Raw genomic sequence first — 16,650 nt, 5'->3', positions numbered from 1 at the left:
CAAAACATGGAGTCATCCTGGAGGGACTGAATCCATCTATTCAGGTCCATACAAATCTAGTATTGTTCAGCAAATAAGCTGAGATTCATCCTCTGGAGAACATGGATATAAATAGAAAAATTCGAGGCAATCCATCCAATAGTTGTTGAAATATTTCATGGTGGACCAAAGTTGAAGGAGCCTTTTTTACCCAGATAAGCCTTAGTGCATGTGACTTGATGAAAGATAAATGGACGCCTTCCTCCTTCTTTTTTTGACCTCACTTTTCCTTCGCTGTCTCTCTGGGTCGTCCATCTTCCTCTGTCTCAGCTGAGTAACCTTAAAGGTAGACCTGAAAACAGACGAGGGAGAGGCAACCTCCGAGTGACAGAGGTGTGATTAAGACTACGGGTGTGTATGAAGGAAGACATTAAGAGAATGAAGGGTTTCTGGACAAGCATAGTGATCGGTAAATAGCAAGACTTGCAAGTTGTCGTTTAATCAGTGTTAGGAGGTAGGGCTCTGCATGGATCCATGGACACACACCAGGCTGAATGAATAGAAGCGAGGTGGGGAGTGTGGCTTTGTGGCCCTGACTGTGTGGTCACAGGGTGACATCGACCAACAGTGAGATCCAGTTCTTTGCAACAAAAACATACCTATAAACTTAGAGTTTACAAACAAGTTGTATATCTAAGTCGGTTCTTGCAGGATATATTTTTAAAGTCTGTAAACTTTTTTTCAAGTTCGTGCATTTAGTTCCTGGTTTCAAGCCTCCACCTTCATCCCATCTGTTCTTGGGTCTAGACAGATTCAAACATTCAATCTTGTGTTCTTTAATAAATGATGGGGGTAGATTTACCTGGTTTCGTAAAGCCAGTAGTGAACTATGATTAATGAGGTAGCAGCTGGCCAGCTGTCTAATATATACAAAAAAATGTTTTGAGTCTGCCACTGCTTAAAGCATTTTATAGATTCCAACTCAAATGCAGACGTTTGAAAAACTTAATAGAACAAGATTGAACAGGCGTTATAGTTTTAAGGATGTAACTTGCTGCTATCACCTCGTATCTGTGTCTGTGCAACGTTTCTGTTGTTGCACAAACTCAATACTGCAGCTCAATTGGCAAGTCACCACTCTCTGCAGTTTAACTGGCCAATTAATTATCTTGTCAATCCTGGAGTAAGGACACTGCCTGAGGAGGAGCGTTGATTGATGTACTATTTCAAAACCTCCTTGGATTATGACTAAGAATTAGCAGACTGTCCAGAATCACCATTTTGGGTTTGCAATAAGGAAATTGCTTAGCTTTTACCTGCCTTTTTTCCCTTTTGGCTAACTCTTTATTAACCTCAGGAACAGTCAATGACATTTCCTGACAGTTGTGGAAAAAAACACAGACAGAACTAATACATATTTAATATGAAATTCAAGATACTGAGTTTTGAATAATTTTTAATGCTCATCTACAGAAACTGTACTTACTTCAAATGTCTTTGGAAAAAAAAATGTGTCTGAGAAAGCTCCTACCTTCTCAAGCTCCAGTCAAGTGTTTCTTCTATAATTTGCTCGACTCCGAATTTCACTTTAAATTCAGACATAATTGACATTTACCTTTCAAAACATGTCAGATTCAGAGTGCACTTTGACATACTTTAGAAAAACATGTTAAGGCTGACAAGGAAACGTTTGTGTGTGTATCCATCACTAGCTTGACATGCTATGGGCCTTTTGGGAGTTTCGCATAGAATAATTGAAAATCTGATTTTTTGGTTCTTTCATGTTCTTTGATGTTTGTTTTTTGTTTCCTCGGTTAGTCACAGTGTAGATTTCCGTCTCTCTGTCTCCTCCTCTTGTCTTATTTGGCCTTTTGTGATTGATGAAAAGTTTGAGGAAGCACTGAGCAAACCCACAGAGAGGACAAACAATCTCCCACATATTGTTGCAGTGCAGAGTGTGGTGAGAGAGGCGGGGAAGCTATCAATACCCCTATTGATGACTACAGTGGAAGCTGGTGGAAATGCTTTCCTATTGATCGCTGATCCATTATGAGCTGTTACTCGACGGCTGGGTGAATGATGGGGAGCGGCCCATCCATCATAAGTCGCCCATGCAGCTTGGACCAAACACACTTCTGGCTGTTTTGTCCGTTATCCTCCTCCACCTCCTCCTCTCCTTCTGTGATCCTCCTTTTCTCTGCTGTTCTTCTAACACAAAACACACCGACCCTCTGCACAGATGGACCAAACATTTTGGCTTGAATCTGACAGCACCTGTCAGCAGACTCTACCTTTGAAAAATGCACTCACTGTAATTATTGACTAAAATTACTGGCAGGTTCAGCTTGTCCCTGATGCAAACTAAAGGAAAAAATGTCCTTCAGATGTCTTCTCTTCAAGAATACCATACCTTGATCCTGGAAATGTGCATGAATGAAACATACTCACCAATTTTGGACTAAATGAATTAAAAAAGATTAGTTCTTAAGAGAAAAAATGAAATAAAAAGTATTTTTGCAATGATTTTGACCTTCAAGGGTTTCTCACCTGGGAGACGAATGTAAACTCTCTCTCTTCTCTTCTGTCTGCAGGTCACTGATCGGTCCGTGCAGGCTGTTGCAGAGCATTGTCCTGAACTGCAGTTTGTTGGCTTCATGGGCTGCCCTGTGACCTCCCAGGGGGTCATCCACCTCACAGCGGTAAGCACCACGCAGTTCCTTATATTATCAACTTTTATTACCGGGGGGCATATGCAGGAATTTTTTTCACTGTCATTCAAACTGTGAGATGGGACTTTTATAAATCTTTTCATTGATTTCTCAGGGAATAAATTATAGATCTTGATGAAAAAAAAACTGTTTGTGTCGTTTGGTGCAGTTTGCATATCCAAATTTAAATCTGGATCTAGTGCATATAAATGTGGTTTCAAAAGGCGACTGTATAAACTCTGAATACCCCTTTATTTATTAATGACGTAGTTCCTCAGTCGTGACCTGTTGTTAGAGCTCATGTTCTATGTTTACCCTCTGAGAAGCTGAAGATACCGCACTTCCTGCAGAAGGTTAATTTCAAGTAACAGCTTAACTCTAATTATTTGCATCATTATGCGTCAAAAGAAGTTTCGGTCTGACTAAATTGGTGTAATCCTGTTACTGCAGGCCAGCTCTCTCCGTGTTGCTGCAGGCCATGCAGTGTTTCCAGGGGGTAAATTTAAAATTTGGAAAGTAAACTCTGGGTGCTGGTTGTGTGTATTATGTCAGACTTAGCTCTGAAGTTATTTTGCGTTAACTTTTAAATCTCATGAAAGCCTAATGAGATGAATCCTAATAATACGCTGCTGTTCCGACTACACCCTGCTGTTTGGATATTACCATGCTAATGAACAGGGCTCTGTGGTTAAAGATGTTCCATGCCATATAAACATGGACACACTTGCACTCACATGGTGATTGCTTGAATTTAATTCACCAGTAGGTAGTGCACCCTATTTTTGATTCTCATTTATTTCATTTTACCAACCTAACCTCAATTTAGAGCGTGTAAGTGTGTGTGCACCTACGTCTGATCCCAAGTGTGCTCGTACAATAATACTCTTCGATTTGTATTTGATGTATTTTGCCTTACATGCAAGTGTGAACGTACCCCTGCGGACCTGCGTGCGCCCATTCCTCCTCAAATGCAATTACAGTTGTGTTAATAGGACTCAGACACCCGATGCTTTGCCGCATTATTAGATTAAACAGCAGATTAATTTGTGCTCCTGGTTTTGCCCCTCTATCATCTATGCAGGCTCCACTGACCTTGGCCATGGTGTTGTAGACAGACAGTAATGAAGCCAGCCAGTCATAACAGCATTAGCATACCTGGAAGTGGACACACGCGCACACACACACACACACACGCACACAAACACACCCCTCATTATTATTTATTATGTTATTAACCAAGGTGAAGTTTTAGGAGTTTGAATGAGCAAGTTTAAAATTCTGATAATATATTAATGTTTATTTTTTTCTAAAAGTCCAGTTTTGTTTCAGCTGAACTTTTTTTTATCGAGGTTATGAGCTGCAACCAAAAAAATGCATGACCACTTGCTTTTGATTGGATCACACAATCGATCTTTCTCAAACCTAACTGTAAATATTCAAACTTCCCCATTTTTCTAAGCACTTTTACACCTTAACGACGCCTCAAAATCTGATTGAATACTGAATAATTGACCTTGGAAACAGAAGCTGGCAACTTTGGTTTCATTCCCACACCTCACAGAAGAAGTATGCATCTGTGTCAAGGACGTACAATCGACAGGGGTCTCATATCTTGAGAAGTCACTTGATAGTCTGGTGTGAAATTTCAGTCAGATTCTCCAGGGTAATATTTATAATACCTACTTGTAGAATCAGTGTAGTAAATCTGCTGAGATAATAGCTTGCCTGATTAGTTTACGACTGATATATTTGTTTTATTTCTGTGGCGATAAGTAATGATAAAACTGCAGCAGAGAAACAGGTTATTTAGAGGTAATTGAGTGGTCACTCGATTAATCTGAGTGACCACTTAAAATACTGTTCTGAATATAGTTTCTGGCCCAGGTGTAATTTGTGAATTATGCTGAGATGAAAATGTTTCAGTGATACTGTCCAAACCGCAGATTCACAGATATACAGTCAAAGCATCTCTCGCTGTGTTCTGCCCCATCACGTTTCTCATTCATTCATTCTCTCTCTCTCTCTCTCTCTCTCTCTCTCTCTCTCTCTCTCTCTCTCTCTCTCTCTCTCTCTCTCTCTCTCTCTCTCTCTCTCTCTCTCTCTCTCTCTCTCTCTCTCTCTCTCTCTCTCTCTCTCTCTCTCACTCACTTTCACTCACTCTAATATCTGACTGTAATTATCTCATTTAGCAGTCGATTCCTCCTCTCATTCATTCCCACTTGGTCCCGTCCAGTGTCGATTGAAAATCATATTCATGTTTAGAATCGTTGCATTTCTGATGACTCCGTGGACCTGCCTGCGATTCCAGGACTGTGACTCTCCTCTCTCCTTCGATTATAGCACTTTCCCTCCCACTTCTTTCCTTCCTCGATTTCCCTCTCCCTCTCTCTCTCTGATAATCTTGCATCCCCCCCATTACTTGCAACCCAGCTATCATCAGAAAAAGGAAAATCCATTACTTTTATTAACTTCTCTCATATGACACACTCATTCAAATTGATGGTCTTTTTTTGTACCGACTTCTCTGGAATTAGGGAGTGAGGAAATCAATTGAAATCGTATTTTCTTAATCAAGTGAGCTGATGGTTGAAATAGGCCACCCATGGTGATGAGTTCAATGCAGATGGGTCTGTAGAGTAACTGTAAAGCTGTGGCATTTATGCTCCTCTAATGGCTTTGCAGTGTCTCAGTCCTACGGGAGCTGTGCGGTTCCTCTGTGATCGGCGACACAACTCAATATTTGTGGCCAGGCGCCGTTTGATAAATCATCATCTTGTTAGCGGCTGAAAGGGGAAAATCAAGATTTCTGCTGGCTTAGGGTGTAAAAGACTTCTAATCGAAAACAAGGTCTCTAACACGTTCCTCGCTGCTCGGGAATCACATATCACATATAGCTTCAAACGCCAGAACAAAAAGACGGGATGGTTTTAAGAGTAAATGCATGTCTGATGTGGTCTTTTGTGTTGCTCTGCCAGGGGTGTAATGTAATTTTTTATTTATGGTTGGTTTCTGGAGTGAAGCCGACTCTAAGCTCTTGACATTAATAATGTTTTTATTGATGAGGCTTGTCACATTGCAAGGCTGCGTAATGGATACAGAACGCCTTGGGATGGAGACTTTATGTGTGTCCCACAGCTTTCAGTGATGGGACGTCCCTCAGCAGCTCATTTGAGAACTTCTATACATTTGTGTTTGTCGGTCTGCACCACTGTATGTGTTTGTGTGTTGGTCTAATTTGGTTTCAGCGGGTTCACTCTTTAGTCATCTCAGTGACAAGCCCAGAGGTGGAAGGACAATAGAGTGTGTGTGTGTGTGTGCGTGCGTGCGTGCGTGCGTGCGTGCGTGCGTGCGTGCGTGCGTGCGTGCGTGCGTGCGTGAGAGAGAGCGAGCGCATTCACACTACTATATTCTTAATAATGTCATATTTCTACACCTGCTGTCCACACAACTAGAATCGCTCCTGGCCCCGACACAGTGACCTGCGTTTGTTTCCTCATTGGTTCTTTTTAGCGAAGGCAATGATTTAGCAAACTCTTAAGTTCAGGAACAATTACACCTCGTCGTCAGTCCAAGAAAAGAGTTTCTTGCTTTTTGACTCATTGTTTTTCCTCATTTCTATAGAATTATCTGTAAGTGAGCAACCAACTGCAAAATCTGCAGCATGCACATGCATAATCAACATATCAATATAGATGGAATTTTGTTGATCAAAATTATACTTTAATACATATTGATAGGCTTATTGCTTTACTGCCCAGCCCAATGATATGCATTTTCAGGTGTGTCGGATGGGCATATAACTGATTTTAAGCTAAAACATTTGTATTGATGGAGATTGTTTTTTGTTTAAATCGCCATTTTAGAATGAAATACATTTGTGCTTCTCCCAACTTTTTCAGAAGAGTAACTGTCCTACAGTTTCCTCACCTGTCCTACCTCTGATTCTGTCCAGTGCCTTTTTTAATTCAGTCATTCTCAGTATGTTTCTTTTTTCCCACTTTAATTCTTCTCTCTCTCTCTCTCTCTCTCTCTCTCTCTCTCTCTCTCTCTCTCTCTCTCTCTCTCTCTCTCTCTCTCTCTCTCTCTCTCTCTCTCTCTCTCTCTCTCTCTCTCTCTCACACACCCCCACACACACGCTCCCTCTGTCTCTCCATCTTCCTGTCAAGTGGTGCTCTTTTTCTTCTGGTAGTGATTAAGTCCAAGGTCGGCTCTATCAGAGAGCCAGTGTTTGAGAGAGAGCGGCTCTGGGTGCCAGAGAGCCTTCATTCCCGCAGCCTTAGATGTCCAACTGATGGCTTCCCTTTGCTTGTCATGCATACCCACAATGCCCCTCCTCATGCCTCAGCCTATCACTGCCCTAAGACACAGTGGGCCTCAAAATGCCTTTTTTGTGTGTGTGAAAGTTCCCACCCTCAGGAGAAAGAGAGCAGGCCGGAGACATAACAAATGGAGAGACTGTTGAAAAATGTGTCAGAGATGAGAGGAGGTATGGGAGACTGTAATAGCTCTGTGTTGTCTCTCTGATGTGCGGAGCGCGGATGTTTCTGGTCTTAATTTGGGGCCTTGTAGATTAATTCGTCCGTGCTGCTCCAGTGGTTTTGTTGTTCTTCTCCAAAAAAGGTTTGAACCTCTTGATAAATGCTTTCAAAGTTTGACAGAATTGGACTGTGGGCAGTACCTCATTCTTTCTGTGTGTTTATGAGCAAATAAAACAGTCTGGTTTATGACAGGGAAGCTATTTAATTTCATAACCAGAATCACATGTTCCATCCGTTCTGGTGGCTCAGTGAAGCAGCGTGTGCTCGCAACATCCCGAGTTCAAATTTGGCTCACGACCTCTGAGAAGAGGAAAACATAAAGTCGTGTTATTTATTGCTTTCCACTCTTGTACACTAATTGTCATGAGCACAGGTTGGAAAGCAGGTTTTAAAGTGGGGAAGCACAAAAGGTTGAGATGCAGGTCTTCACCCACTGTCACCTTCGCACCCACCACTCCACCGCTCCCGCCCCATTTGGCTTTGCTGTAGTCTACTGTCCCCTTATCTCTTCCTCCTGACTGGAGCACAGAAAATACATTATCACAGTGCCCTGTGTCAAACTGATAACCCCAAACACAGACCAGAGAACTGTGTCTGCGTGTGCGTTCACGTCTATGTCTACCTTTTCCCTATGTATAAATGTGTGTGTGTGTGACTGTGTACTTGTACATGTGGATTGTGTCTCAGGGGTGGCGGAGAGGATAACGGGGGGGAAACGAAGGAGCAGAGGGGATTTGGAGGAAGAAAGGTAATGGGGTTGTGGGGGTCGCAGAATGAGTGGAAATTGTAATAATTTTCTTCACTGCTGTATGGAGGAGATTGGGGGATTTATGAATATAATGAGCGGAGGAGAGCCTGCGGATGATGTGTGTCTTTTGCAAGAGTAATTGAAGAATAATTCATTTGGCTCTGAGACTTTTAACCCCGAGACAGACAGAGATAGAGAGGTTTTTGACTTCTGGAGGGAGGGATATCATGTCTCATTATTGGCCCAACTAGTGTCACAGCGCTGCGCCTGTCACCCGGCTCTGTCGCATCGGTTTGCGCGCGTGCAGGCGTGCGTGCGTGCGTATGTATGTGCGTATGTGCGTGCCTATGTGGTCATTTGGCTTAGTGCGCCGAAGAGGAACCAGCGCTCTCTATCTCCTCGAGCCTTTCCTCGCCACTGAGTTTGTTATCAACACCAACACACACACAGGATTAGCGACTGAAAGGGAGACAGAGGGGGAGAGGAAAAAAGGGGGTAGGAGAGGGAAAGTACGTGATAGACAGTAGATGGGCACGAGACAGATAAAGAGAGAAGTTAACCAAACATGCAGGGACGCACACTCACTCACTCATCAGCTCACTGGGCCATGACTGATGCAGACAATGTATCTGTGATATCAAACCCGTGGCCTTTGCAGTAGTTGCCTCAGTCCTTTTTCAAATATTCATATCCTTCTGTCTGCTTAGGCCTATGTGTGTGTCTCTGTGTGTGTGTGTGTGTGTGTGTGTGTGTGTGTGTGTGTGTGTGTGTGTGTGTGTGTATATATGTGTGTGTGTGTGTGTGTCTGCAGAGGGATTGTCTCGACACAGCTTTCTGCTGTCTGACTGAACTGTCTGGGATTCTCCAATATGAAAGAAAAAAAAAAAAACAGAGCGTATGCCATGAGCGTGCACTTGTATTCACCTAGTGACTCCGCCGCCGCTCGCCTCATCCCGCCTCACACCGCCACTAACACATGCGGACAGCTGAGCAAAATGTGTCAGGGCTACAATGCCACCTCGACAACACCCCTGCGACTTTGACTTCTTGCTCAGTCACTTTGAATATAACTTCAAAGTGACTGTCGAAACTTCCCCCTCCATTGTTTAAAAGATTTAAACTGGTTTCCACAAATCTTTTCCCATCTGACAGCCGAGCTTCTGCTGTTCCAGTTTTATAAAAAAAAAAAAAAAAAAAAGCAACTTTTTTTACCAAGCTCCTCCATGTTTGTGTTATTTTCTTTATGGATCTATATTCTGTTCCCTTAGCAAGACTTGTATTTCAGTGACTTAACTCACATACTAAATCTTGAAGTGGTTGTAAATTAAACCAAAGCAAAAGAAATGGCAGCTCATATTTTCCGAATCCTGCATTTTTGCTTCTTGTAACTCAAACAATACTTGCTCTGTCCGTGCTATTTTAAATGTCATCTCGCCTCTTGTCAGCTGGGACACTGAGGCTGACGGACAGCAACAGCCATGAACCCGTGCAGCTTTGTGCCATGTGTTCGAACCATGACATCACGCTCTCCGCAGCAGCCTCCACTTCCTGCCTGGCATCGTGACGTTGTATAAATACATGCAGTAATAGCACAGGTAGTTATAGCGGTACAGTCTGGCAGAGCTTAGGCAGGTTCACACACACTCACTCACACACGCTCCCTGTGCTCCAGACTGTGACATACACTAATGTAATAAAGTGTCAAATCAGCTTCTCCAAATATTGAGCTCCAGCCGTTGCTTGGCTGAGGGATAATGTACCTTTGGAGCAGCCAGTTGTTTTTCTTTGGTTTAAAGTGGTGTTTTGGGTTTGATCTCTGACTCGGCCTCTCGTCTTTCCTGTTTGAGAGAGGTTTCTAATTGATGCAGGTGAGAGCCAAACTGCTCGGAGCTCACAGATCTCCTCTGCTCATGTGGAAAGAATTAAAACAATCCTTGTTTATTTAGGAATGAGATGCTTCTGCCAAACCTCAGACAACAACTTTGTTCTCATCCATCTCTGTACAGAAGATATCTTATCTTTAATGCAAGTAGTATGTTGATGGTCTATGACTGAACCCATGATTGGGTTCAGTCATAGACCACTTGCGCTTCTGTTATTATTATAATAATAATAATTATAATAACAATAATTATGAGCAATAATAATAATACATAATTATTATTATTATTAATAATAATAATGGCAATAATTATAATAGTAATGGTATACAACTATTATTATTGTTATACACATTAATGGTAGTAATAATAGTAATAATAATCATCATCATAATACTAATAATAATTATCATACGTCATCATTAACATACATGTATTATTATAATTAATATTTTCAATAATAATCATGTAATCATGAATATAATAATTATTGTTATATGTAAATATCTCTTAGCAAGTATTTACGTAATTAAAATAGACAGAAATCGTATCGAAAAATGAATTCAAATATAAATAAAATATTTGATTTTGTGACTAATCTTTACGACATAAAATAGCAGATTTATTAAACAAAACTACTTAACTACTATAGCTAGAATCATAATTTATTTTGTGAATGTTTTATTTGAAGAAAGATTCAGATTAATATAAAATTAGCCATATTGCAAAATAGTTAGATAGCGTTAAAATATTGTGGGATCATTATTTTTATGTATTAGTAAGAAAGCAATTTAATATTACAGTTGTAAAGGTGAAGGAATTTTTTTGTGCTTTATATACTGTTTGGTAGTTAAGTTACTGGTAATTTATATAAAATATCATAATATAACATTTTTTAATTAATACCTGACCTGAAGTCGCAGTACCATACAATAGTTTTATAAATAAATCTGTTCAAGTTCCCCCAAATGTTACTCAAATGCAGGACTTTTTGTCATTCGACACTTTCCACCACTTTTCTTTTGTGCATGTAAACGCGTGTGCATGTAGTCTGTGAAATATTTCTATAATCAGCATGTGCCATTCAATTGAGGCTGCTACGACGTGTCGGCCTCAGAGCAGCTGGATTTTTGCAGGTTTCACTGTTTTTACGAACAGCATGAATAATTATCCAGGTGTAGCTGCCAACTCAGAGAAGACGAGACCAACTCTGCCTGGTTACAGACCTCAGCCAACGATCAGGAAACCTGCAGAACCCTTCACCAAATCCCCTGCTCACTATTGGGTTGCTCCTTTTCTCTCTAACTTTCTTTCTTCACTTATTTGACTTTTTTTCTTCTCCTCTCTCTCTTTCCGTCTGTCTTTTTCTCTATGTGAATCACCGGCTTTGTCTGAAGCTTTCATGCCCCCTTCCCTCCGTTGCACTTATTTTTCTTTCTTTCCTTCCCCGCTTATTCTTGGATCACAAGGAAAAAAAACCTGGGCAGAAAATAAGCTACATTATGAGTGGAAATGATTAAATAAGATTGGAAGAATTAAAACTTTTTTGTTTTTACGTGAGTTAAATTATGATAACCTTTCAACTGTGAGAAAACAAACAGTGTGGCCTGTCGCATTCTGGAGGTGTGACTAATTACTGAGAAGTTATTATTTTTTCGGGACTTTTTTTTCCGGGGGGATTTGGAGGATATTTTTCTTTCAGGAGGTCGACTAAACAGTGGAATTTGTTTTCTCACAGATGGATGAACAAAGATACAGTCTGAGGCCTGACTCTGTCTTTTTTCCTTTCAAGCCGACATCTGCTAAATTTCCAGACGTTCTTCGACCTAGCTACACTCTTGGCGAATCAAAACTCACACTGGTTGGCCTGGTTTCTCATTGGCTGTTCACATCAATGGAACGGTTTCTATTGGCTATAGTAGAAAATTCTGTTTAGCAGACATAAGCAGTTTTGAAGATTTGGAGAACAAATACTACTTTTGATGTTGGGGCTTTTAAAATTCACTTCGGGCTTAATAACCATAAATATTGAATGCTAGAACCCGAATGTGTGAGTGTGAGGATGTGCATGTGTGCTGTTCCCTTTTTTTATTTATAGTGTGAGTGCAAGGCTGGGTCTATAAATACTAGAGGCAATGGTCACTTTGTCTATCTCCAAGTAAGATTTTTTTTATTGCCTTTGTTTTGCAAACAATACCACCAGGTGCGCACGCACGCACACACACACACACACACACACACACATACACACACACACACACACACACGTGCATGCACATACGTGCACACAGACCAGACATGCACACACAAATCAGCTCCATTCTGCATGAATAATTTAGCACTTCGATCTAACACTGGCCACAGTGGCATATGACAGTTTGTGTGTGCATGTGGGAGTTTGTGTGTGTTTTTGTGTGCGTGTTTGCCTTAATGCACACAGTCAAGGGTTTTTCCCTTTCATTAAATACTGTTGTTTATCATGTCAGTTTAGCTAACCCCTCTCTGCACACACAAGCTGTTTAATGTTTATTTCATTAGTATATCGCGTCTCCTCACACTAGAAGGGAGGATATGCCACAAACAAAACCGGCTCCATGTTTATTTCATGCCTCGGCACACCCTTTATCACGAGAGGTGTGGAGCCAACTTTCTCTCAAGTAGAAACAAAACAAAGCCACAGGCCACATAAGAACAGAGACAAATGGAGCTTCTAGATGGAGGTAAAGGTTTTGAAAGCTTTTTTATTATTACTTTCAGGGCAATGCCGCACATCACACATTCTTTTTTATTTATTTTTTGCAGCCTGTGTGTGCATCTCTGTGTTCTGATTCCCTGGATGTGGGGAAAGAGGAGAGTGTTTACATGTGTGCTTACTTCACACAGCGTGCCGTGTTCCTTATCCACCCCCCCCATATGTCTTCCTGCTGGTTGGTATATGTCATGCCTATGGAGCTGACAATAGTGCTCAGTGATCTTAACACCGACTGTAAGCCTGTTTTCTCTTTAGCCTCGGCCATGACATTTACCTCCCTGCCTCCCTGGCTGGAATATCATACCTCTATTATCTTGCATTCCTGGCGTGTATAAGAGTGTGTGTACGAGTGTACGTGTGCATTAAATAGTTTTGAGCAGGTATCAGGAAAAATTCACCCGGGCTGTTACTTGAAAAACCTATTAATAAATATAGCATCACAAAGTAGAGATTTGGGCTGTAGGATTAATCTAAACCTCCTCTTATAAGGTATTCAGATTAGAAAGAGGGATTATTAAAAGTCGGAGAGATGAAAAGGGAGGAGGAGAGTGAATTCACAGGTTGGAAGGTAACCCCTCACACCAGGCGTGCAGAAGCATAATGGTGACAGCAAGCAATTTTGCCGCATTTGTCCGCCTTGTTGGGTTTCATTTTGCATTCATGTTTTTTCCCAGTAAATGTGGCAGAAGACAAGTTTACTCCGAGTACTGACACATATTCACATTCCTCACAGATGCTTCATGGCTGTACTTCAGTGGGCTTGTATATCACACATTCTTTCCGAGAAAATGTCTCTTTTCCATCTCTTCCCTTTTTTGCACTATTCACAGTAAAGAATCAACCGATGGTCGCTCTCTGAACTGACAGGAAATGTTGTGCCTGCTCTACAATCACTGCATTTTACAGTTTTTCTCAATTGGTTTGGCTCATTTCATGAAACAGAAATTACATTCTCAGAGCACTAAGTGCAATTGGCAAAACAGCCTATATGGTTCAGCACAACTACATGGATCACCTTCAAAAGGTCATATCTCACCAAAAACAGTTAACTCAAGCTTTAAAACCAAATCATTTTCTCATATAAATAGTCAGTGCCCCCAAAATGAAAAGTTCGTTCTCGATTGCTGTGGCTCATCTCTTGGGGGAAAAAGGACATTCTCCAAGGTTTAAATACATTTGCCAAAATAACCTAGATGGTTCATCAAAACTCCATGGCACACCTGCAAAAGGTCATATCTCTCCCAAAACAGACAATTTATCAGTCAAAACTAAATTCTTTTCTCATACAAATAGTCAGTGCCCCCAAAATGAAAAGTCCCTTTGGCATTGTTTAAACACTACAGGTCAAAATGTTTAGGTGTTTTGTCAGTATGGCAGTGGACCATAGAAATATCCCTCATGTGCACATTTCAATCTTGGCTCAGTCTTTTGACACTGAATGGTTACAGTAGATGTTTTCTTTCCAGAATGCTATGTGTAAACAGAAAAAAGATTAATTCAAGGTTTCACATAAAATACTTTATTGCAGTCATACAGCCATGGAAATTGTTACAGTAATTGCCATACATCGTGGTTACAGTAACAGAAAATGTGTACAGCACAATATACTGTGGGACAATAAGCACATCAAAACTAAAATTAGGTATAGCCTACACTAACAACACATACAGTAAGAAACTAAAGTAAAGCTGGAGTTTCACTAGTTTTCATCCTCACTCTCCTGCTCATGTCTGTCTGGCCACAGATTTTCATCAACATCACATCTGATGTTCTCCCTTGCTATGCAACGGGGGAAGAATCGGCGTGCATGCTGCAACCATCCCTGACACTGCTCTGCTGTGACATCACCACAAGCAGAATCCATTGCCTGGAGAAGGGACCTCTGGTTTTGAGCCCGATGCTCATAGACTCTCCACCTCCGTGCAGATAAAAACTCCTCGAAAGGATTGAGGAATGGGGAGTAAGGTGATAAGAGCACCATCAGCATTCTTGGATGGGCAGTGAACCACGCCCTGATGAGCGGGCCACGGTGGAAGCTTACATTCTCCCACACAATGAAAAATGTGTGGGAATAGACACTATTACCATTTGTATTTAGTTGTTTACTTTGACTTTAGTTCAATAAATTTGAATACTACAGTTAACTCTACCATCAATAATTTCATAGTTGACTGACCACATACCTGTTTTCCCTGCGGAATGTTTGGATGATAGAGGACACTGTAGAGCGTGGCACATTAGGCTGAACTCGACGACCTGCCTCTGGCATTGTGAGGCCATGGTTGACCACATGGTCCACAAGTGTAGCCCGAATTTCATCTGGCACAAATTGTTGTCTTCGTCCTTCTCGGCCTCTTCCCCCTTCTCCACCACCACGCACCCTTGCTCCTCTTCCTCCTCTTCTTCTTCCTCCTCTTCCTCAAGCAGGCAGTTGCCCTTGGTTGTTTCCCTGGTCGGGTGCTTCCAGGTTCATAAATTGTACTGAACTTGGTCAAGCTCTAGATATTTGATGGAAGCATTTATTCCCTGGATAGCATCTTTCAGCTAACTAAACTTACTGTGTGATTGGTGATCGGATGTGTGAAACTCCCCCTTGATTAGTAAAGTTCTAGTTGCACCTGAAAATTAGGCCGATGATCCAAGAGATCCATATTACAGTATATACCATGATGTTTTTCATGGTATAATGTGCCTGAAAGATTTTGACAGAGGAGTGAACTATTGTGCAGGTGATGATGTAAACAATGAAATTATGCCAACATGTTCTGCAGAGAACAACCACTTGACTGAGAAGCAACATTCAGTTTAGACCAGCAAGATATGTTCAATTGGTAATTGGGCTAACTGAAGGCAATTGTACCTAACCGTTTGCAAGGTGTCGTAAATCATATGAAAATTGTGCTTGTCATGTGCAAGGCTGTGCTAATACAATTGCAATTTGATTAAAGGAATGAGATCTGCCAATCTGTTGTGAACAAGTGCCCAGTGGTTTGGAGGTTTGCACGTGTAGTTTTGAGAATGTAATTTCTGTTTCGTGAAATGAGCCAAACCAATTGAGAAAAACTGTAAGATGATTGAAGCGTCTTCACTTCCTCCCACTGCACAAAAACGAAAAGTATCCCGCATACGAACGCTGCCATTTTGGTTTGATGGCGTCTGAGTTAGAATACATTTGACATGATTCTTTTTAAGGGTCGACCATAATATCTGCATCCCCTGAGTTGTTCTGGTCACATGTTCATGTTCACATGTTAAAGCCCATGGTTCCATTAATACTAAAATGATTGTTAGTCGTTAGGTTAATCTACCTGATCCCACATTATATATTGTCCCTGGGGCAGTCACACATTTTGGGCTGATTGCAGACATTTGGCTGATGGGTGAATGCAGAAACAATGATTTTGCCTGTAGTTTGGTCCCATCTCCCAGTTATTAACATGGTGGAGTCTAGGTTTATGACCTATACCGAGGGTTGTTATTTGGTTGTCTTTGCTGCACAGCTGACCCTCTCTGTGTGAATGAAACATGATTAAATCAATCATGTGCTTGCTTGTGTTTCTTCTTGTAGCTGCGGAACCTGAGTGTCCTGGACCTGCGGCACATCTCAGAGCTCAACAACGAGACGGTGATGGAAGTGGTGAGGAAATGTCGCAACCTCAGCTCCCTCAACCTCTGCCTCAACTGGAGCATCAACGACAGGTTTGTCAAGAAGTTTTATTTATTTTATTCAAGGATAACGTGCAGTGTACAGTGTCGATGTGTTTTCTGGGCCACAACGTGACAAACTGACTGACACGGTCTGAGCAAAGGTCATTAAAGCCGAACAGGAAAATAAAAAATAGAGGAAACGTAAGGGCAAGATGTAAGAAGAACAAAACTGTCAACTTAGGTTCAAAAGGAGGTTTATAATCCACCAGTGGTATTACAGTAGGTCCTCTACTATGTGTGCCAATACTTCCATAATGAGTCCAAGAAAAGGAGATCAATGGTCCTGGGGGCTGCCCCCGACTCCGTAAATTATTTGACTAATGGCTCATTATGGTGT

The 16,650-nt window shown here is 41.3% G+C and overlaps 1 protein-coding gene across 1 annotated transcript in view; it reads left to right on the top strand.

Moving 5' to 3' along the window:
- The window catches only part of fbxl17 (F-box and leucine-rich repeat protein 17), a 214,226-nt gene that overhangs the window by 65,344 nt on the left and 132,232 nt on the right, over positions 1 to 16,650 (top strand). Inside the window, exons 7-8 of the mRNA XM_061071280.1 lie at positions 2,571 to 2,678; positions 16,174 to 16,304. Of these exons, the coding sequence (XP_060927263.1) occupies positions 2,571 to 2,678; positions 16,174 to 16,304 (239 nt within the window). The remainder of the gene's footprint in view (positions 1 to 2,570; positions 2,679 to 16,173; positions 16,305 to 16,650) is intronic.

The sequence above is a fragment of the Limanda limanda genome, chromosome 5, assembly GCF_963576545.1.
Source record: "Limanda limanda chromosome 5, fLimLim1.1, whole genome shotgun sequence".
NCBI lineage: Eukaryota > Metazoa > Chordata > Actinopteri > Pleuronectiformes > Pleuronectidae > Limanda > Limanda limanda.
The sequence above is the reverse complement of the archived record's forward strand: the minus strand, read 5'-3'. Positions and strand labels throughout refer to the sequence as shown.